The sequence below is a fragment of the Corapipo altera genome, unplaced genomic scaffold, assembly GCF_003945725.1.
Source record: "Corapipo altera isolate COAL_440 unplaced genomic scaffold, ASM394572v1 61305, whole genome shotgun sequence".
NCBI classification, from domain to species: Eukaryota; Metazoa; Chordata; class Aves; order Passeriformes; family Pipridae; genus Corapipo; species Corapipo altera.
In genome coordinates, this window is record NW_020884909.1 from 6,980,239 (window position 1) to 7,004,145 (window position 23,907).

The 23,907-nt window shown below is 39.1% G+C and overlaps 1 protein-coding gene across 1 annotated transcript in view; it reads right to left on the minus strand.

The window, feature by feature from the left end:
• The window catches only part of LRRC2 (leucine rich repeat containing 2), a 61,873-nt gene extending 44,272 nt beyond the window's left edge, over positions 1–17,601 (minus strand). Inside the window, exons 1-2 of the mRNA XM_027652996.1 lie at positions 17,499–17,601; positions 7,805–7,950 (exon numbers count right to left, since the gene is read on the minus strand). Of these exons, the coding sequence (XP_027508797.1) occupies positions 7,805–7,929 (125 nt within the window). The 5' untranslated portion in view covers positions 7,930–7,950; positions 17,499–17,601. The remainder of the gene's footprint in view (positions 1–7,804; positions 7,951–17,498) is intronic.
• Positions 17,602–23,907: the final 6,306 nt, after the last annotated feature.

A 23,907-nucleotide genomic window follows, 5' to 3' on the forward strand; every position in this document is an offset into this window, starting at 1 on the left:
CAAAGACAAGAAAATAGGTTGGAGCAGACACAGTTCCTTAGCCCACATTGTGATACTTCAACAAGCTGCAGATAATATTTCTGGTTATAGAGACCCAAACACAGCATTGCACCAGGCAGCCCTACCAAGGATGTCTCCTCCAGTTACAGTTTATAACTGCTCAGATGACAGAATTTTCCACATCAGCTGATATTTTCCATATCAGCCATGAAAGTTCAAACACCTTTTTCAGATGCTCTGACACACGAGCCAATTCAATTTTTAGTGTTGATCTTACTTGTTCAATCTGCCATTTGAGCCACAGAAACCACCAGCACAAAAAAGGACAGAGGTTGTAATTATCTGAACCATTAAGAGGTAGAAACCCCAGGACCAAAGCCTTCGAATTCATTTATTTTCTTAAAATATTCTAAATAATCTTAGTTTCACTTACCACCACTGTACTGCTGTTTCTCACATTCTGCTCCAGTCCTCCACATACAGCTTTTCTGTCCCTCTGTGAAGCTTAACTCTGCATTACTATCCTCTCATTTCCATGGAATTCCTTCACTTTCCATCAGATCAATAAACTTTTGATCTCAGTGCATAACTCCATGCACTGAAAAAAACTTGCCCACAAAATGTTTGTTTTTTTTTTTAATTCATTGCTCTTCACTCAATCACAAAAAAAAAATTACTGACTCATTCCTCACAGTATAAATTCTAACAGTGTTAGAAACTTAAAAAAAAAAAAAAAAAAAAAAACACAGACAGAAGAGGTCAAAAATCTAACTCAATAAGAAGTAAGGCCCTGAGCTGTACTATTACACCTCAGTGCTGGTTCTGTCAGGTAGACTCCAGGAGCACTGGAGCAGAGGGTTCAGATCTAAAATTTTACTCTCTTACAACAAGGAATATAGAAAATGGCAAGAAAGGAGCTACATTAAAGCTGAAACAATAAACTGCCCTCTAACAGTTTGCTGATAACAAAACACTAAACACAGGAGGTCATTGCCAGCCAACTAAAACAAAATGCACATAACAAAAAATGGCTGTTAAGCAAATCAGTCGGTGAAATATTGACCTCAGAAGAAAGAGAGGCATTAAAAATTAAACCTGGTAGGGAATTCAATATGGATATTACACAGCAATATGGAAATCCTGTGTCAAATTTCTTCTTTAATCCCACATTAAATTTTGGCAAAACGCTCTGTTAAGCTTTTAAAGAATGCAAGAATGCCCACTTATAGTCACCAGACTATGTACAAGCACATTTTGAACAGATGGAAAGTGAATTAATAACGGAGCAACAAAAGTGCATCATTTTGTACAGTACATTTAAGAATGAAAACATTATATTTCCCATAGGTAGAGGTTCAAATAGTTCACAACCCCTGCCCATACTCTCAAGTTACACATTAACCAAATGAATCCCTATGAGCCTTCCTGGCCTGGAGCTCTGACTTACACCCCAGCCAGGACCTGTCATGAAGCAAAGACTACAAAGCTGCAATTTGCAGGTTCAGTTGAGATGAAACCAAAGGGATGTTGTCATTCTGCTCTGTCATTGTAAAAAAACTGAGGTGATGGTACTTCTTAAGGGATCTTTATAAAAATAAAGACCATTTCAAGTCTTTCTTTGGTGGCAACCCTCAAATAAGACAAAATTTCTGCCACGCTTTTCATATCTGAAGGCTATTGTATGAATCTTCTGAATCTTTCTGAATTTTCTGAAAGAAAAGGCTTCTAAAACAGTGTGGAAAACAGACACCACAGATATCCACAGAAATAAAAATCATCTTTTAAATGCATAGAGAAATTAGATTTCTGGTCTTGACACCTTGAAGGCTCCTGATATTGCAGAAACACATTTTCACACAAGGGAAATTAGTTGGTTACAAAAATCACAGCCCTCCTAAAGTTCATGTCTTTTTAATACTATTCAGCAATAAAATATTTTGATCTTCCTCTAGAACTTGATCAAACCATTGCAGTCAGACTAAAGAAACAACAATCATTTTCAGTGTTTAAAAAGCTGGAGTTAGTCAAGCCTAATTTAGGTGGGAGTATGGACAGAGAAAAATATTTTTCCTGGACAAAAGACCCAGACGAGAACTAAGGTTCCAACTCAGTAAACTAGCCCAGTATTTCCACTTCAATCATAAAAATAGTCCAAGTCATTTTTTAAAAGGCTGGTTGCGTGCAGCTTATGTTTGACAAAAAAAGAAAAAAAAAGTTAAGTTTTATACCCATATATCTGTAACACAAAAGCACACCTGTCACTGAGGCAGACTGTACATGGTGTAAAGCAAATTTTACTTTGGCAAGTTATTTCCCAATACACTGTCTTTTTCCAGTAAGCTTTCAGGACCATACACTGTAGATATGAAATGGGAACACCAGGGAAATAGAAGATTCAGGTATTTCCATTTTGGTTATTGCTGAATTTCTCATCAGGTAATCATTCCCCAAATGCTATTTCACTGCTGCAGTACACCTGCAGAAATGAGATTTCACAAAACACAACCTTTCTATATTATTATTGTTATTATACATATTACCTGCCAATAATAGGGCAGCTCCTTGCCTGACATTTTAGTTTCTCCAATCTAATCAACCTGATGCGAAGAGTTACTACACAACAAATTCAGTGACTGGACCTTTCAAAGGAGCAACCACCTTGGAAAACAAGAATTGTGCGTTGGTGAGGATTTCAGAACCATCAAAGCAATCAAGGAGTAATTGGGTTTCTTTCAATTGTTACACCTCTTGCTGCTCAGGGTCTGACTGCGAGGCCTTGAGGAAAAGCTATGGCTCTTTGGTAAAGAAAGGAAGTTTCGTTAGATGGCACTATTTACTCTAAATCAGGATGGACGAACTGGCCAGGACATGGTGACACCAGTTTAGGAATCACCAGCCACGCAGGATCATTAAATAAGCCCATGGAATTGTTATAATACCATCACAGTCAAACTGGAGCTCAGCCCAAAACAATATCCCTGATGGATGAGTAACATTTGCTTCAAACTCAATTGAATTGATTTAATTTCAACCTCATTGCCAGGCTTTTCCATGGGTTGTAAAGGGTTGTGGCTGAACAACAGCTTTTACCTCACAACACACTTTTGTGCATTATTTTACATGCAAGGTCTGTATGCCCAGCTGCCTAAAAACAAAGTGCTTATTAGTGCTGCACATCTAATCCCAGTTTGTTGTCTATAATTTGTGTTTGTGGACAAAGGACTTGTGGACAAAGTTTTAGACTTGCTGGGAAAGAGTTTTAAACTAGGTAGGAGAATAAACATCACAAATAAAATCTTATTTCAGGTACAAACTTGAAGTCTGGCAGAGAGATAGAGACAAATCTTTTTTATTAAATGAACACGTAACCTCTCAGGGAAAAAAAAGTCACTGTCTGCCTGTAGAGTGTAGTTTGTTTTTTGCTTTTTATTTTTTGATTTTTACTTTTTACTTTTATCATTCAGGAAGTGCATAACTCAGAAAAATAATTACATGCACATTTAGCCAGCCAGGCTTTGAGAGGAAATTTTTGGAGAAGATACACACTGGAAGAGGTAGCTGAACAAACTTTTATCATTGCTGCATGTTTGTTAGTGGACAGAAGAGGCTGTGCCTTTTCACAGCATAGCTTTAGATAGCTAATCTGGGCAAACAGCTCTGGCATTTCCTCACTTGAATGCTTAATTTGTTAGCCTCCAGTTTTATCTCACCTGCTTTCACACAGAAGACAAACATGTCACAATCCTTAAAAAAAAAAAAAAATCTAACTGTAAACTTTCACTCTCACTCCCTCAAAAAAAAAGTAGAAAGGAAAACTTATTGAGGAAAATCATCATACCACACCAAGTTAACCTGACAACACTCAGTGTTTCAGGATACAATATAAGACTGTCCCCCACTATCAGAATCAAGAAGATTAAATATAAAACACTGCTATGAACACAAACTTCCTCCAATAATATGCAGTTTCATAAACACAGAGATAACCTCAGTACAGTGCACATTTTTTGTAACAGTTTGTGTTTCGTATCCTATGGGAGATTTAGTATGGGCTTGTCTGATCGATCAAGAATGTGAAGTAAAATGAAATTAAACCTGTACAACACCATTCTATTTCTTTTTCTTTTATATTTGGCTGCTGGTTTGCATGTGTTCTTTGAATTGCCATACTTCCACAGTCCCACAAAACCACGGGGAAAACTGAGGATTGAATTAATTCCACACAAAATTGTGTGATACCAATACCTCAGAAGGCCAGATATGAACCTCTCACAGTTATTGGCTCTCCAGAATCAGCTTTCACTGGACAGTTACTTCAACCTCTCCTCTAGATCTGTAAATTCCCAAAAATCTTTACAAGAGCTCACTGTTAATGCAAACAGAGTTTAAGCTTTTTATTAATTTGTGAGACTTTTTTCTCTAAGAAAATCTCCAGAAAAAAATATCTTGCATGTGACTGTTCACTGATTCTGCATGAAGCAAGTTGCCTTGCCCCAAGGCAAGCAGATTCCCTAGAGGTTAACTGGAGTTTGTTCTCAAATAATAGATACTACATTTCACTACAAATTATTAGGTCATTTTACATGGCAACATGGCTATAAAGGACCTGTGCAATCTCAAGGGCACTGGCAAATTGTAACTTCGAGAAAAACTTGTTTAAAAAAAAAAAGAGGAAAACAAAGCAGCCTCAGAAGGCCAGATGGCAAACTCATCTGTTACATGGGTCTATTTGCAGAGAAAGTCTCTTAATTTCAGCTCTACTTAGGAATTCACTCTGGCTGCTGGCAAAAGTAGATATCTAGAAGCTTAAATACTAGAATGCAGTCCTCATCTGGGGCATCTAACTGCCTTTTTTAAATGCCTTTTTGGAAATATCACTTGGGATCAAAATCCTTTACAAAACACTCTCTTACTGTGACACAGTGTGTACTAACATTGATTTCAGTGTGCCTCCCTGACAATACTAGAATTGCAATCTCTGAGTGTTTTATACCAGAATTTAGTTACCCACAGAACTCCATAAAATAAGTAAATGTATTTATACAGGAAAACGTTATTTCTATTAGGTATTTAATCCTAATTAAAATTTTATCTATACTTTCAAGACAACAACAAGCAAAGTCTTGTCATATTTTTGGCCCAGCATTTGAGAGCACTGGAAAGCACTTAAGAAATAACTTGTGATCTGACATTCAGGACCTAAATGCCAGTGGTCACTGCACACTTCATAAAAAAAAGAGGATTTTCTTTTAACTGAATTTAGCATGTTATTACTAATATTCATATTACTTTGCTTGTTATTCTGCCAGCTTTGTCTATTCTATGAGGATGAATATGGACTTTGCCATTCATCACAGGGGATGAAACACTGATCACTCATACTCAGGAGACAAAACCTAAATGTATTTCCTCCTTTTTCCCAGGAGCTCTAGAAGTAGAACTAACTCAAAGCAATCTGAGAGCATGAAGGTCCACAACCATCCAAAGCACAGCAGGCAAATTGCAATTTAAAGGAAGAAAACAAAAACCCTCCCTGCGTGCTGCCAGTGCACTTCAGCCCTTTTACTTCTGGGCATTATATCTCAAATTCCCCATCTCCAGTTGGTACAGGAAGAGAACAGAATGACTTTGGACCCCATTAGCAGAAAAGGTCAGAGCAAGCAGTCAAGCTCCCTTCTTTCAGGTGGAAGGGTGGCTACAGACAAATAACCACAGGCAGAAAAGGCAGGGAGAATACATTGGTTTTATGGAAAAGACAAAGAAATTAGTCTTAACCTGTGCCACTGACTAAAAACATGGGAGCTCAAATTAGCTACCTCAGAGCACATAAGGTTACCCTCTTTCCCTCTTACATGAGAAGTTGCCCATTCCTAGATCCTGATTTGCTTTTTTACTGGAGAACTCAAAAGTTATCTTCTGCACAACAGACAACTAAAACAAAAAAAAAACTGTGGCAGAGGGGTGTTGAGAGGTTGTCCACATTGGAACAGAAATAAGGTTTGATCAAGTTTCATCCCAAATCCTTTCAATTGTCTTTTCCACCATAAGGGAAACAGGAAACATCCATCTCCCAGCTGTCATGGTTTAACTCCAGACAGTAACCAAGACACAGACACTCCCCAGCTCCCTGGTGGGATGGGGAAAAGAATCAGGAAAAAAAAAGGTAAAAGTCTTTTTGAGATGAGAACAATTTAATAATAGAAACAAAGAAAAGTATAAAGATATTACTAATATTAATGGCAATAATAATAATGAAGAGGAGAGAGAGAGAAATAAAATCCAAGAGGAAAAAGTGATGCCCAATGCAACTGTTCACAACCCGTTGAACAATACCCAAACCATCCCTGAGAAACAATCAGTCACTTCCAGCCAACTCCACCAGTTTATAGACTGAGAATAATGTTCTAGAATATGGAATATCCAGCTTGGGTCAGCTGTCCTGGCTGTGCTCCCTGACAGCTCTTTGTGCTGCTCCTCACTGGTAGAGAATAAGACACTGGAAAGTCCTTGACATGGCATAAGCACTGCTTAGCAACAGCCAAAACATCAGTGTTACATCAACATTATTCTCATACTAAATCCAAACCACAGCACTGCACCAATTACCAAGAAGAAAACTAACTCGATCCTGAAACCAGGACAGAGCTCAGACCAAAAAGAAAGGTCTTGCTAGAGAATTCAACCTGTGGAATGAACTTATTTTTTCTTTTTTCTTCTTTCTTCTTTTTCCTTTTTTCTTTTTCCTTTTTTATTTTTCCTTTTTCCTTTTTCCTTTTTCCTTTTTCCTTGTTAGGATTACGGTTTTTAATTCAGGCTTTGGTAGAGATGGAAGAACCAAGAGTGCTACTGCAGATGTCTTGAAGAGAAATGTCCTGCAGAAAGGACAGTCAGACCTTGTGTTAAATCTCCTCTTAGACCAGCAGCTGTGTTGTCAGTGTAGCTGCACTGGCAGTGACAGAATCTATGAGTAGGAGTCCACTGAGATCACCAAAACACCACATGAAGGTTCAATGCAATGATACTCTTAAGAAAGGGCACTGTTTAACCCTGTGCATTTTATTTTTTAAAGTAGAAAGGGATTTTTATTCTTTTTTTCTCTTCTTGAAGGAAGAAAAATAAGTCATAAGTTTCCAACATATTCAGTATATGTTCAGTATATATTCAGTATATATTCATATATCCAGTATAATATTCAACAGTGTCTTAGGAGAAGCAAAATATTTCTTAAGGAAACCATAAATTAAATGTAATAAAAACAATAAAAATATTAATGGACATAAGCATTATAATCAAGGACATATTTAATACCTCAAAAAAAAAAACCACTAAAAATTCTTTTATTCTATTCTTTATCTCCTATTCACAAGCAATTGAATGTGCCAATTAATTTAATTCCTTTTGGTTCCCATCTTAACTCAAGAAAAAGAATTTAAGTATTTCTTAATACTGAAATGAGCATGTTTTCATGAATTCCATAATTAATAAGCTATACTTTTATACAGCATATAAGAAATAGAAAGGTACAAAATGTGTTATTTTTCTCTTCTATTTGAGTCAACTAAACAATAAAATACACGATTGGTAAATCCCAATCTACACTGGAAAAGAGCAGGGATTGAGGAAATACAAGAACAGTTTGTGCTGTATTTCTCTGACAATCCTCTGAGGAAAGGAGGTGAGAAATCATTGAAACTGAACCCAAAAAGCAAAATTTTAATCATCGAGTAATACTTAGTACATGACAGTGTTAGTGGGTAATAAGAATGGATTTAGTTAAAATGAGCAGCACAAAAGTTGGCTTTACCTCTCCAATGCACTTTTTTCTAATCTTTCTTTCTCCTTCCTCTGACGTTCTTTGTTCTTCTTAACTCGAGTTTCCCACAGTCCTCTTATGACAGAAAAGTCAAATATTATCACCTGATGCCCCATACTGTCGACATTAAGCTGCTCCTGCAAGAACAAGCCAACACATCAGGAAAAAAATAATGATCAAAACAAAGAACTAAACTATCATTTTTCATTAAAATTGTCTGGGGAGAAGAGTTGAAGGCATAAGAAATATTAACATAGCACGCTTTCTATCTTACTCAATTTGTCCAGGGGTTTTGTGCTGGCAGTAATCAATGCAGCTTACAATCAACTTCTACATAAAATCTATGGCAACAGCTACATGTTAAATTTTTTGTGTCCCTTACACTTTTCCCTCTCCAAGATAAAGACAGAGATGCAAAGGAATACTACTTGGATTAAGTAACACCGATGAAAATAGCTTTAAACACTTTGCATTTTTAACAATTTCTGTAATATGAAAATGAGAGCTGCCAAAGAATTTATTAATTTTTAAATTGTGCAAATTCATCTTGGGTTCTAGTTCACCTACTAAAATCCCTAATGTAAGCACCCATACAAATCTAGATAAAAGAGGTGAAGCTATACTATTTTTTCTTGGGGTCACTGGTAAGGGTACTATCATCACGATATAAGTGGCTTTCATGAAATGTAGCTAGATCACCTACACAGAAAAGTCACTTATTTAAACTTTGTGTGAGGTTTTATTAGAGAACACATTTATTATACTATTTCTAAGCTTATTAAAAAAATAAAGAAAGGAAGGAAGAAAACCCTGCTGGACTGTCTACTGATCAGTTAAAGAGTAATCTGCCCCTTCCTTTCCTGGGTGTTTTCAAGTTTGTATCTATATCTTTTTTACTTTATGGTGATCATTTTTTCAAAGCCTTACATTCTCCAGCTAGGGCTATTTATTATCTGTCCTTCTATTATAATACTGAGGAGGAATGGGAAATTTTTGTCCCCTTTGTATTTTTTTCTCTCGTAGCTTTGTAAATGTCCTTTTCTCTTTCACCCTCTTTCACCTGTAAGATGTTACATCTCTCTGTAAGACATAACACACAAAGAATAATTTCTTCTGAGCCAGCAAAACACCCCCCTGTCCTCTGCAAAATGCACAGCATGGACACAAAAGGATTATGCACAGGTACCCTCACAGGAAAGTTTCCCACCTGTTTGCCTTATTAGTCATCTCAGTAAGAAAGTGCCCTACAAATACCTGCAGGTACTGGCACAGAGACTGGTCAGGGACCAGTATCTTTCTATTTACATAGCTTTCTGTACCTTGGGATGTTTATATAAAATGTTATCTTTGCTGTTCATAAAGCTGCTCCCGTTGCTTATTTATCTTTGCAAGCACTAAGAATGCAGCAAAAATAGTTCCCGACCCATCTGGAACCAACTGCTGACAACAGCCAAGTCAAAACCCCATTAAAGCAGTGTAATTAGAACAGTGACCTTCTTCTCTGGGGAAAGGTTTATCTATAATCAGCTGACCCTTACAAAACATATTCACTGATAATTTACAGGAACTGTTTGCCACATAAAATAAAACATTCACCTCTGCTTACCAGAGAAAGAAACCCAGTGACAAGGACTTCCCCCCTCATAGTAACTGCAGACCAGCAGTCACTCTGTAAGGTCTAATTAATTCTAATAGATCAGTTTATAGCAGTGTGTTTTGGTAGAAGGACTATTGCAGGAGCTGATTTGTTGCCAGACAGTGAAGTTGCAGCTGGACACTTGACCTCTATTGAAACTAGATGGCCTTAATCAACACAGAGTTTGTGAAAGTACTCTTTTTCCTTGACTTTTTCCTCACCTTCCTGTCTCACAGGTTAAGTCATCTGTTCTTTATTGAGGCACTGATTTATTAGACACTCAGGTTAGAAAAGTTCATACAGCTTTTATTCACATATTGCACTAGGCTGCAATGCATTGGGGGATTTTCTTCAGTGGTAGAACAAGCAGAGGACGAACTTGGGTGGGAGGTGAGAGGTGTCCATCATAACTCCTCAGGACTAATCTCTTCAGAAGGAGCAAGTCCACAAATCCTGATCAGATTAGAGGGTGACAGGCTTTAGAAATATTCATCAGGACAAACACAGAATGCTTTTTGCCACCTACAACTCTGAAAAGGTCACCTAACAATCTTCACAGAGCTGTTGCTTTACCCTATATCCTTGCCTAAAAAATGGGCAAGTATCAAGCATGCATTTGCCAAAGCTCAGACACTACCATTTTTCTGATGATGAGATGTTGCCCAGAAAAAAGAGCCTGGCAAACTGGCCAAAACTCAACTAATCTGATTTTAAGTGTGGGTTCTTCAGGGTACCTACTCATACATGGCAAGAATTTATGACAGAAGAAGCAACTACCAATAATGATTTCCATTTCTAGAAATGCTTGGGGCTGTACATGTTCAACATCACATACCGTGGTTGCTTTAATCTATTATTATTATTATTGCTGTTGTTATTGTTATTGATGCTGTTGTTGTTATTGTTGTCGTTTTTGTTGTTACAGGTTGGAAGTTAAATTTGGGTCGAGAAATGTCTCATTATACACTTCTACCTAACTTCTTCCCTTCAAGTGGAAACTTGGCTGTGTTTTATCCCATACTTAAGTTCTTCACAGGTAATCACTATTATCACTTTACCAATTGCCACGAAGCAGTGAAGTTAGAAGGGGCCTCTGGAGGTCACCCAGTCCAACTGCTCTGTTCAAAGCAGTCATATGATTATTCACCCAAATCTATACTGCAGCCCCCTTCCTCTTCCAAATTCCCCATCTTTTGTAATTCAACATTGCTAAATTATGCTTTAGATCACCAACACAACTTTGTTAGAGGATGCATGGTTATAACATTTATCAGTCTTTTGAGTTATTAGTGAGATAGATCACAAAAGCAAGGCTATTCAGTAATGTATTCAATTTATGTAGAGTGCTTTCCAGGGGAAATGGGATTCAGAAACATAAAAAGAAGGGAAAGATATCGTTTACAAAGGAGAAACTAGTGTGAAGAAACTAGTTCTCTGTGTTTGTCTATGAAAGCAAACAATCTTATCCCGAGCCATTTACACCTCCCAGGAAATAATCTACAAGGCCTTAACCAATATCCTTAAAAGGTAACATGCTGGGTAGCCAAACTAATCTTATCTTCTCAGTTATGATTAGCTCAGAAACAAAGCTGGCCATTCATGATACTTTTCTTTTTTTAATTATTGCAAGATATTCCCTTTATAAGCAGCTAGCTACACGTTACATTTAAGGAAATATTTTAAAACAATATAAAATTTAAATAATTAATTTAAAAATTTTTAAAATAGCTCTTTTTTAATAAGTATTTCATTATTTGGCAATGCGATAAGAGAGGTTGTGACCAGAGAGACTTGTGCTAGCAGCAGAGAGAAATTTCCTTTTGTTACACTCTTTCCACTCTTCATGATTTTTTAAGAAGAGAGAGAATTAAAAATCCCTCCGAACAGCACAGCCTTTGTATCTCTTCCTCAGCCAGGAGGCTGTGTCATAGAACCATAGAATCAAAGAATCATAGAATCATAGAATCATAGAATCAGTTGGGTTGGAAGGGACCACTGAGATCATCAAGTCCAACCCTAATTTTCCCTCTATACATTCTAAACCACAAATTGATCTTTGTCTCCCCCACGGTGGCACTTTCAGTCCAAGATGCTACAATCAGCAGGATTTTCTCAATTTCAATATTCCAGAGTTCTGTGCCTTCACTGGAGCACCTTCACCACACCCCTCTCCTACCAAGCAACTCTCTCAGACTTGTCCCACTGGAGGCCCCATCTCAACACTGAGACCCTTCTTCTTACCAAGTGGGTCCAATTTCTGGTTTCAGAAAGAATAAAACATCTTTCCTTAACAGTGTTGCAGAAACTTTATTCATTTAACTGGATGTATAGATAGGCCTATTAAAATCAAACACAGTCCTCACGTGTATAAGGATAATGACACTCTGAAACATTCAGAGGATTAAGTGGCAAAAACCCCAAAATCTTAGTGATGATACTCATCGTATGTTTTATTTAAATGATATAACATTAATGCTAAGTGTTATTGCTAGTAAAAGCATCTGCCTAAGTATCTGCATGGATTATTTTTATTTTATCATTTATTTTAACACCTATTTTATTTTATCATATAAATTCACCTGAAGGTATGCAGACTGTTCTCCAGCATCTACTTCAGACTTTCTTTTTTAAATAGCAGTAGTACTCAGGAGGCCTATAACCAGAATCTTTTCAGAAAGTTGAAAACAGAATGGAAAAGATATCTGCCTTGTGACGTCTATAATCTTTTTTATTTTTCATTTATTCTTTTTTGTGCTGTTGCTACAAATATGTGTATGCTTCAGATGTCGACCCACCACTTAAGTCATGTTTGTAATTAACTTAAACTAGAGTAACATCTGTACACTGAGGTGTTTCAGTGTGTTGTGGGGAGGTGGGAAATCCTTTTGACAAAAACATTGTCTTCTAAGTTGTGCTCTTTTATGTGCTCATTATGAACCACAGAGTGATCAGGTCCTGGAGAACAAACACCACTAAGGTGAAGCTTTCAACTGCCACATTTTGGCTGTACATTTTTGAACACCCCATGTCTGGGAGAGATTTTACTTTTTAGGAGGTAAATCAGGCATGGAATTGGCTCTGAAAATGACCACCAAACTAACCCCTTCCTTCATTCTCTGAAGAATCAGATCTAAATCACCTCAAAAAGAGACCCTCAAGAGGCTGGGGGGAGAGGGGATGATGACACCAACACAAATCCAAGAGTTTAAATTTTTGGCTCATCACATAAGAGTTTGAAAACCACACACCAAAATCTCCACTCCAGGGTGAAACCTGTTTCCACACTTGTAGAGCTAAATACAGAGATGGGATACATAACTAAGATAAAAAGAAAAATCAAACTTCCACCAGGAATAATCTCCATGCAATGAACCACAGCACCACAGCCTGCACAGGTCACTTACTTTTCTCCAAGAGTCACCTGGAGGCTGCTCTGGAGTAAGGAAATTAATTGTTCACCGTGTTGTGTTCAACAGATACCCATTAAAATATAGTTGGAAAACTGAGTAAATAACCCTACATGACACTTTCTGATACCAAATATACACAATTCTTTGTTTTACACAGAGATATTTAATTTATACAAAAATAATCTCTTCAGTAAAACTGGAGAGATTTAATGTGCTGTGCGTTCAATGCCCTTGCTCCCTTCAGTACTGATATCTCCAACCTTTGTTTACAGTCCTGCCACAGACCAGCCAGATTCTTCCACAGCCCAAAACTTCTTGAATTTGTTACCACTTGAACCCTGAGCAGGCACTCGACAACTTTTTTTTTTTTCTTTTCCTCCTGGGTTTAGTATAAAGGGAAGAAATGGTGACTTGTAGGACCTTTGGAGGTGTACCCAGCCTGGGATTATGGAGGACTGGGGCAACTGGGTTTCAAACAAACTGCTGACAAGTACATGAGCTAAAAGCAGCCCTGAATTTTGGACAGAAGGCCTTCCAGAGACCAAAAGTGCTTTTTGCATCAGCAGCTTTGTAGAAAGAACAGTTTGAGGCCTTTCTGCATTCATCACAGCACCTGACATATATCAATGTGTAGATGCACCAAGGAGCATAATAGAGAAATAAAAAAAAAAAGGACAAACAATGACTTCTTTGGACAGAAGAGTAGCAGAGCACAGGAGAAGATTCACATTCTTAGATGTGCTGACTGTGTGGCCTGCCAGGATTAACTCCACCAACTCTTCTGTGGCTTCTCCCTGTTCACCAACATTATCTGTCTTGTCTGCAGTGGGTTGAACACAGCCGGTCATAAACCAAAATTACATTGGCTTTATTATGTTACACCTCAACCTCCTCTGAACACAAGTGTTAACACTGGCCAACCTGACAGTGCACAGTGCATTCTGTAGAACAAGACCTGTGTCTTCTCTTGAGTCTGGAAAGACTCCAGCACAGCTTTGATACCACAGGTACAGCCAATGTTAGTCTCTGTTGCCAGCCCTCCAGATTTCATGTGGTGCCTGGTTGCCCTCAATAACAGCACTGTGTGTACTTTCCTTTGCTCTTTTACACGAGTCACTAAATTATTAATGGCTTGGTTTCTTCCATTTGCTTAACAGCCTGGTTCATTTGGGCCCTTTTTCCATTCAGATAATCACTGTGGGAGATCTGCTGCAATCTAATGAATATTACTGGCAGGATTACATAGGGGAAAATGTGAGAGAAATATGTCCTATCAATCCTGCAAATAATTTCTTAGGAAATAAGCTCACTCACACTGCAGTTCAGAATGATCAAGTCATTTACCTCACAAGTCTTTAAATAATTCAAGGGAAACTAGACATTTGGATAGCAACCGAACACATTTTTTGTGTTATCAAGATCAAATTACAGAAACATGCTGTGACTGAAAGAGCAATAGGGATTGTGACAGTGTTCATCATATCCCAGTACATTGTACTAACTGTGCACAGCTTGTAAGTGAGGTGGAGCTTCCCTGTGCCACTTGGGAAGTAGGAGAGGCCTCCAAAATGGGAAGCTGCTCTTCCCTGCCTAGTCTTGCTACCAGTAACAGCCTCTTACTGCTCTACGCCAGCAGGGAATTATACTTCCTGCTAATTTGGGTGGTTTCTCTGTCACTAAGCTTGCCAAGTGTGCAGATGTGACAGTTAAGAGTTTCAGGTCAGAGATCCAAGGCAGACTGTGCTTCAGATCACATCTGCAGGCACATGTGTGATGGCACACAGGGCAGTGCCAGGGATGACAGTGGCAGTCTCCCAAAGGCCTGGATCCACAGAGATCCAGCTATTGTAGCTACACCACGGAATAAATAGAAGAAGAAAGGGACAAGCTGCTCCAGGGCTGGAGAAAGCAGTGCTGACACCTGGACGTGAGCCCAGATGTTTGGGGAGTTTGAAACGTTCCCTTTTGCTCTCTCAAGAGCACAGTCTCATCCAGCTGGCTCCCAGATAAACAAACACAGACAGGCAGTGACACTCTCAAGCTATTAATTAGTCCAACTTTCACTGAAGTTAATTTCAGAAATTAGTGTCTTTGTATATCATGGAGCTTAATCCTGAATGCTCTGATGAATCAAGATCTTTTTTAGTTTTCTGACTTAAGAGGAGTTTAAGACCAGAACCTGACATTAACCTCTGTCATACACAAATAGATAACATTTGCATAGTTTACACAAAACAAATAAGAGCAAATATGTCTTTTCTAGACCTAGTCCTTATGCTTCAGGTAGAAATAACTTTGAACACCACAAAATTAAAAAGAGACAGGCAAGGGCTAAGCTTGGTTTCCACACATTTTTGTGTGCATATTTCTCTCTGCCCAGTGCTGCAGCACAATGTTTTACTGACAGTTTTCATTAATCAGTTCCTATTCTAGATGTAAATTAACCGGTCTCACAAACAAGGTTCCTCTCTAGCACTGCAGTCTTCACATTTTGATTTTTAGACAATTTTTCACAGGGCTATTCATTAATTAGGTCTTTAATTATGGATTAATTAGTAGCTGATTTACAATATTCCTCACACTTCCTCAACTCTTGTAGCAGTAATATGTTTGCCATCAAGCATGATAGATGTTACATATGCAAGGGGATTTATTACAGTTGTATTCCCCTAGTACTTCAGTGAGCTACTAATTATTCTTCCACTGACAGTAAAGGTAATGAAACACTGGACTGATGTCTGTAACATAAATGCATTCTTTTTTTTTTTTCACTGGGTATTGCTGAAGAGAGGTCTAGTTCTCTTAAGATTGAGAGAAAAACTATTTATTTGAAATGGGCGTGTATTTTAAAGCTGTTTCTTGTCAAAAGAATAACAGTAAACTCGAAAGTGTATTACATATTTCTTAAGGTGCTGATTGCATGAGTGTAGCTGTATTCAGAAGGTCTAAACAATTGTCTTAGGTAGTACACAGCAGGGTCCTGAGAAATGCAGGCCATGTGCTAAGAACTGATTGCAGAGACTCCACTGGACTGCTCATGCACAGACCCATAGCAAATAAATTTGCACTCATTGCCACTGAACAAAACATGAAGACTTTGATACATAATTAGATTATATTAACTAAGTATAACACTACAGTTTCAGGTTTCTCAAACCTGTTCATGCCCTTCAGTTTTTTAACACATCTCATTGACTTTTTTTATTTTTATTTTTATTATTATTTATTATTATTTTATTATTTTTTATTTTAATTATTGATATTGATATTGATACTTAAGGATACTGAACCGTCCCCAGAAAGCAATATTACTACTACTACCTTTTGTGTCCCTTCAGAGGGTCCAGTTTCTGAAGTTATCTACATGCATGACAGCATCAAAATTTTAGGCTCCCAATTAGTCCTAATTGTGATTAATCGAAGACCCTCAAAATTTTGATCATTTCCTTCTGCTTCCAGGGGGCAACTTTCCATGCATTGTTCTAAGAATCCAACCCCGTCATGTGCCTCTAGTGCAGAAGGAGAGAAAAACCTATCTCTGACCTATAGCTGTCCTGTTTCCACTGTTAGACACAAGATCATTAATTGTATACAGAGTAAAATGCTCGTAGCCAGTTCCCAAGCTGTTAAATTCCGTGATTTAGGAAGATATGGCAGTTAATTCAGATAAGCAAGAGACAGTGCTGCTTTCAGCTACTCCAGCAACCAAGCTACTTTAGCTCAAATGGTCCAAACCCCACCACAAAGTCATGTATTTTATCAGCTCTCTTCTCTCCCCACATCTGTGTCTTTACTCTTTCCCACAAAACCGTCTCATGCCTATGGACAGGAGACACAGGTGGCATGGATGGACAGCTGGACATCCTCTTTGGAATAATTCTCCACCTTCACCTTCTGCCTTAGAAGAGCAAAGTGAGTGAAACTCTTTGATAGGATCTACCTCTTTGGTTAATAAACATTAACATCCACCCCTGACCCTTGAAATGGTGCTCAATTAACTGCTGTTGGGAGGAAGAGCAATGGTCAGCCCTTTTTAGCCTACAAAAAGTAACATATCAGTGATAGCACATAAATACTTATGGTAGCAACAACAACAACAATGACAATATTTGACTTCAAATGATACACTTTGTTCACAAAAGATTTAGCAGGTTATATATCTCCTATGCCAGTTAAATTAGCTGTAAGTAGCCTACAGAAACTGAAGTTCTATAGCTCTCTTTAAATTCCACTGTAAATTTTGACAGACAGCAAAGATAAATGGCCAACCTCTTCAACTATTTTTTTTATTGAAAATTATTCTCACACCAGCATATGCCCTTGAGATGTAACAGCAAGGGTTTATTATACTGAGTCACAGAGCGAGTCTTGAAAGCTTTCCTAAGATATAAACTTTGGATTTGTCACAAGCGTAAATCTACTTAGAGGAGCTCTGTATGGGGTGAATCTTAGTCTCTTTAAAGGTATCCACCAAATATACTACCTTGGACGAAACCCTCCATGCTCCAGTTATTTTTCCCATATCCATTAGCACGAAAAAATCCACAGCTCAGAAGCAGCAACAAAGACATGACAGCTACTTTCCCTGCCATTTTCACACATCTGAAGAAACACAATAATCAGCAAAACTGTCACTCACCTACTACTAAAGAACACGAGTGTCCAGAGCTCCTGGGGGTTCTCTGTGGTTATTCAGTTTGGGACACTGAGGTTGTTAATAGCAGTAGCACAGCTCATGGCCAGCCAGACCTGTTTGAGCCCAGCAGCGTGACTGGCCTTCCAGATGTACTAATATTCTATATTTGTACAGTGATAACATGATCTGTGGTCTTACAGCAGAGGCACGGGCAGGATAAAGTGTCTGCACTGCAGTGACTCAACACAGGATGAGAAACAACAGCACCAGGACAGCAGCTCATTTGCTCCAAGGAAAGTGTGACAGAGCTAATGTTGCTCATGCTTATGTATTTTTTTTGGAAAATGGGCAAGGAGAAAAAGAAAAAAGATACATCTATAGTGTGCATTCCTCTGGTACAGACTAGTTCTTCATTCCCGTGTCCATACAGTTCCAAGATAAACATGCAGACAGTCCCCATGAGTGATTGACCCAGAGAAAGAACTTAAGTGTTTCTAGTGAAGAGTTTGGGTCTGATGTTTTCAAAACTGCTTTTGGTTAAATTTCCTTTTAATTTCAGCTTTATTTAATTTTCTGAATTTAAAAAAAACCAAACTGTCATTTTTCAAAGACTTCTGTTTATTTTTAATCACTGCCAGTAATAATAAGCATTAATCACTACAACTGGGTTTGGCTGAATCTTCAGATACTGGTTTTACATTGCTGCATTTTCAGTGCCCGTGTTGAAATCATATTATATTGGTACCAACAGAAATGGAAAATCTGTTTAGTCATCTTATTCTTCGCAAACACCAGTGATAAAAAAGGATCACCACATCCAAGTTGTCTACCACATTTTTATCTTCTGACACAACCACCCACACATTTGCATATTTTTGCCAAATAGCTGCCTGGGTTTCCTGCAGCAGTGAACCTTATCAGACTTCAGCTGCAAGAGCTGACAATGCAATCAGTGATGGAGACAATACTTTGGAGCAGGGAAAGTGCATCCCTTCTGTGTTCAAAACTTGGTCCATATTTCTGCTCTCTCACACACTGCCTAGGAAAACTATATTTTTGTTCAGAACACAACAGCATGAAATAATACTTAATTAGCAATTATATTAAGGAACATGTGACCTCCATCTCACTTTTTCAGGATCCGCTATTGTTCTTTAAATGTTCAAATACAGAGTTGTGTTTCAATAACAGAAAGCTGACCTTGCAGTTAATTCCCTGCCCCTAGCCAAGGACTCAGAGATGACCTATCTCTCAAACTACAATCATAGCCTATCCACGTGAAGGAGAGACTTGGGATGTTTGCTGGAAGGGAATGAGAAAAAAAGGATCAGTTGGTGAAATAGGCATCACTTAATTAGAGTAAAAAAATAAAAGGCTGTCCTATTAAGGAGAAGGCTCCAAGGATGGAAAAACAACTGAGGAAGGGCATGAAAGATTTAGAGGAGGTATGAAAACTGACTGAAAACACAGGAAAAGAGAGAGAAAGACGGAATATATAATATTGTTTACTTGTGGATCTCTGTGTACTCGACCAAAAAAACACTAAGGAAAGGAAAATTGTAAGTCAATACCTAAGTGTGTCTCCAAAATCAGCTTAATTCAAAGAGTATCTTGTGTCTGTGGTTGTACAAATGCAGTCAAAGCTCAGTCCATCCCTGGAGCTAATAAGGGAGCTGCTATACCAGCAAATAGCAGGAAAATCCAGCTAGGGTCAATGAGAACTGACTACTAGCAAACAAATCAAGGGATATTACCTTTTTCCACTTTTGCTTTAGCTGGAGCACATCTTCTCTAATTAAACAATCTCTTCTGGTGTTCCATTTTAGAGAAAACTCCTAAAGTAAAAGCAACAAAGATACTACCAACACAAATTATTGCCTCAGATAATCAACTGCAGTATATATGCTTATTTTTCTGGTCTATCTTCATGGTTCATTCTAATAGGGATAATAATATGCAATTAAATTAAGGTCAATAGAAGACTTTGGAAATTCAGACAAGTTTCTGGGTAACACAAGCTCCTGCCAAGACCTAGCATGGGTAGAAGCTGGAAGAGCATTTAATGTAGACAAGGCACCTTCACACCAACACTTCAGACCTAAAAGACTGACAACAGAACTGGTTCTAGCACAGCTGTCATCAAAACACCTACTAGAAGGAAACACATGGCAATTAACAGCTTTTTAGGGATGCATTTCCTATAAATGCACAACAAAGTAAAATCTATGTGAGGACTTACACAAAGTCAGGCTGAAGGAAGATAGAACCTGCCAGACTAATTTATTGTGTCCTGAACAAAACTGTTCAGCAAAAATAAAACATTTTTGCTTTCTGCTTTGTTTTCACATTACCCATCTGCCCTTCATTCTTGAGCTGCAGAATAACTGCAATAATACTGCAGAATCCATAAGTCACACTGGAAATCACTTCAGAAGGTCACATTCTTTTATCTATGACTTTTCAGTCTTAAAGGGTCAGTCCTTTCTGATGCAATCTAAGTATGTATGCACCAAAGAAAGATCCAATTTATGACTCATGACAGAGCTACAGCCCAGAGATGACTGCTATGAAATGTGCCTGGAGTGTTACTGTGATGGGCAAAGTCTCAGGCAAGGTTCATAATTCAGGTCTTTTGTGCAGACTTCACTCTGCCATCACACAAGTGCCTCATCTTGTATTTTTGGGGTTGAGGTTGCACAGCTCTGCTGAAAAGAAAGCCTTCTTCTGCTGCTGTTTAGACGCTTCACTGGAGGCCCTGTTGACTTAATACATAAGTCCTCAAGAGTCAGAGCTCCCAAGAGATCTGGGAATAAGCAACTCTCAAAGAACCACAAGATACCTATATATTTGCCCCCAGCATTTCATAAATGTCTTAAAAACAATTTCAACTCATTGAGACTGTTTGTCCAGAGGTAAGTTGATCTCTAGTAAACGTGCAAGGACTTTCAAAATCCTGACAGGAAGAATGTCTAAGAGTTCATGAGGGATCATGCAGGCACTGTGAGGAAGAAATATGAAACTTAAACTCAAGAGTTCTACAAGACACCACAGACTTGGAGTAGACAAAAAGGCTGTGACTGGTTGAGTTCCTTCTAGGAGGTTGTTAACAAGGTTATAGGGGTTCCCTAGATGAAAACATCTCAGCACTTATATTAGAGTTAGTATCTGATGATCAGCCCTCCATGTGAAAGATGCACACATTTGTAAGTGGAAGCACAGCTCTATTCAACCTCAGGTACCTCTTAGAGCTGCTTACAGTGGTACCTGATTTGAACTGAATCACCTCATTTAAGAGGCATTTTCTGAACGAAATAATGGGCATGTTATCTATTGATCTCTCTCATTACATTTAATTGTGCCACAAATTAAAGGCATAAGACCCGCTGGTGTGAATGAGCAGGAATGAGATGTGTGTTCCATTTGATTGACCAGGAATTGCTGAGAACAGGAGGCTTTTTGGCAGGAGCCAGGCTCAGCAGATATCATTAGATGTGTCATTAAGGGGAACCAACCACAGCTATCCCTCCACCCTGACCAAGCCAGTGAAGTAGCACAAGCTCTTTCCCGGGGTGTATACCTTCATCAGGGTGTAATAAGGCACTACCGAGGGACAAAACTCATAGTTTCCCAAGGACAACTAAATCTCGAAGAAGGAGGGGAAACACAGGGGAATGCAGTTCCCTTTACAGCCACTTTTGCCTGCCTGGAGCTCAGGAGCAAACAGACCACTGGGCTGTCAAATACAACACTGCCAACTCGCCTGTCTGTATAACAGGTCTGACAGGACGAGACAACTCCCCGTGCTGTGAAACCACAGCACAGATCCCCAGGGATTTATGGCTCGTGTCCTGTTGCACTCTGCTGTGGGGCACTAAAGAACAATAAAGAAATGTCTCCACTCTGAACCAGCTGTGACAGGAAGCTGAACAGGAGCCAGAGTGTGCCCAGTGGCCAAGAAGGCCAATGGCATCCTGACCTGGATCAGGAACAGTGTGGCCAACAGGTCCAGGGAAGTGATTCTTGCCCTGGACTCAGCACTGGTGAGGCCACCCCTGGAGTGCTGTGTCCAGTTCTGGGCCCTCAGCTCAGGAAGGACATTGAGGGGATGGAGCAGGTCCAGAGGAGAGCAACAAGGCTGGGGAAGGGACTGGAGCACAAGTGCTGTGAGGAGAGGCTGAGGGAGCTGGGGGGGCTCAGCCTGGAGAAGAGGAGGCTCAGGGGAGACCTCCTCACTCTCTGCAACTCCCTGACAGGAGGGGGGAGCCAGCTGGGGGTTGGTCTCTTTTCCCAAGCAACTCTCAGCAAGACAAGAGGGCTGGGTCTTCAGCTGTGCCAGGGGAGGGTTAGGTTGGATATTAGGAAGAATTTCTTTCCAGAGAGGGCAATCAGGCATTGGAATGGGCTGCCCAGGGAAGTGGTGGATTCTCTGTCCCTGGAGGTTTTTAAGCTGAGACTGGATGTGGCATCAGTGCCATGGTCTGGGAACCACAGCGGGGTTGGATCAAGGGTTGGGCTTGATGATCTTGGAGGTCCCTTCCAACCCAGATGATTCTATGATTCTGTGAAGCACACACACTGTTGTCACCCCACTCCTGCAGACCTGCTGCTCTACAAAACCACAGCAGAAGAGGATATTTTTTTTAAGAGTGAAACAAAGGGTATCACCTCCTGTCCAAATCATGGGGACAGCCACCTTTTCACATTTGCAGTGCTGAATCCTGGGGGTTTTCTGTCTTTGGCTGCACTCCTACAGAGAGATGAATACAAATATATGCTTTTTCCTTTATTCCCATGTGTCACATGGAGCCTCAGAGATTAATCTGCTTTGGCAGTCCATTTTACAGAGTGCAGGTACGTGCAAGTTTATGTCACTAGAATATGTAGAGCTCTGACATGACTGTCTCATCCCACGAGACCCACTGCAGTGCCATCCACATACAGTTCACAGGGCTCTATTTCTCTATTACCAGGCTATACACTGTAATTTTCCTAGATGAATAGCATATAGGAGTACTAGCTACAGACAGAAAAGAGAGAGAGGAGAAGCTTTTTCTGTCTACTAATCCAGAAGCGTTTTTATTTTTAATTTATGGCCTGCTGTAAGTAAGCTAAAAAGTTCACCAATAAACAACAACCTTCGATATTTAATTTTTTTTTTTTTAGCCCCCATGCCTTGTAAGCATTCTTTAAATATCTCGTGTTTGGTATTAATCGTCACAAGAAAACACAAAAGAAAATAACAAAATAGGACTGGCCTTTTCAGAGCCCCTGGTCTAAGGGGAATGAACTTGAATTTGATTAAATATAGGAACAGAGACACAAAAGGATTAAAAAAAAAAAAAAGCAGCAAACAAAAGATAGGTGAGAACTCATGAGGTTGTCACATGGGCCAGGCCAGCAAGTTAGGAAAAACTGTGACACCAGAAAACAAATTTGGCCTGCAGTGCCAGGTGCCCACTCCTGTCTTTAGAGGGAAGAAGTGTAAACTGACCTCATATCACCATTCTGACTCATGGTTAACCAAAGGAGGTTGGACTAAAAGTTCACAGGAACTTTGGGATTCTGACTCATGAGCAAGGATTGCCTACCAGAATAGCAAACCCCCTCACACTGCCCATTGCCTCCTTCCCACCAGCTGTGTTGATGTAAGAGCAGACTACAAAGGGTCTCTGAAGCGTGTTTGCAGACAGGATTTTGAGGCTGGCTGACGCTAGTTTCGATTTTACCTAGAAACACCAGGGAGTTTTAATGTTTTGCTCATTCAGGAGACACCTCTTGAGGGGCAGATGAGCCAAAATAAAGAGTTAATTACAATAAAGGTGTAACCCCAGGTGACTTAAACAGAAAATTTGCCTTGAGAGTTTTTAAAACTTGTGTCTTGCTCATGTACTGCCAGTCACCTTTTCTGCCCCTACCTGCTCGATACTTTTTTTTGCCAAATTCTTACCATAACATTGTAATGTAAGACAGAGCCACGAGAAAAAGAGTTTTGGTCCATACCTACGAATTCCGAGCAGAGGAAGCATAGATATGGACATGACCTTCTTCAAGAGAAGCATCTTTCAGAGGAATACATTAAAAAAAGAAAAATCACTGAGTGACTTCTCAACTCAAGCTACTGATTATAGATTAAATTGAGGCCACACTGGTGTGACCTAATAAGCATTACAATAGTTCAAGTGAATTTCTTACACTTGCAACCCAGATGAGTGAGCCATCAGACAAGGATAATTTTTAGTTTCAAAGCCACACATAAGAAGCTGGGTCAAACTAGGGCAAAAAAGCTCAATTTAAGGTAGTAATGAAGAGTTTGTGGGCACTGCAGATCCTGTCCCATCAGAGTTAAGCTAGTGTTGTAGTGCTTCTCTCTGTGATTTATTTTATTCTCTGTACTGCAAACGGAGCTGAAAGA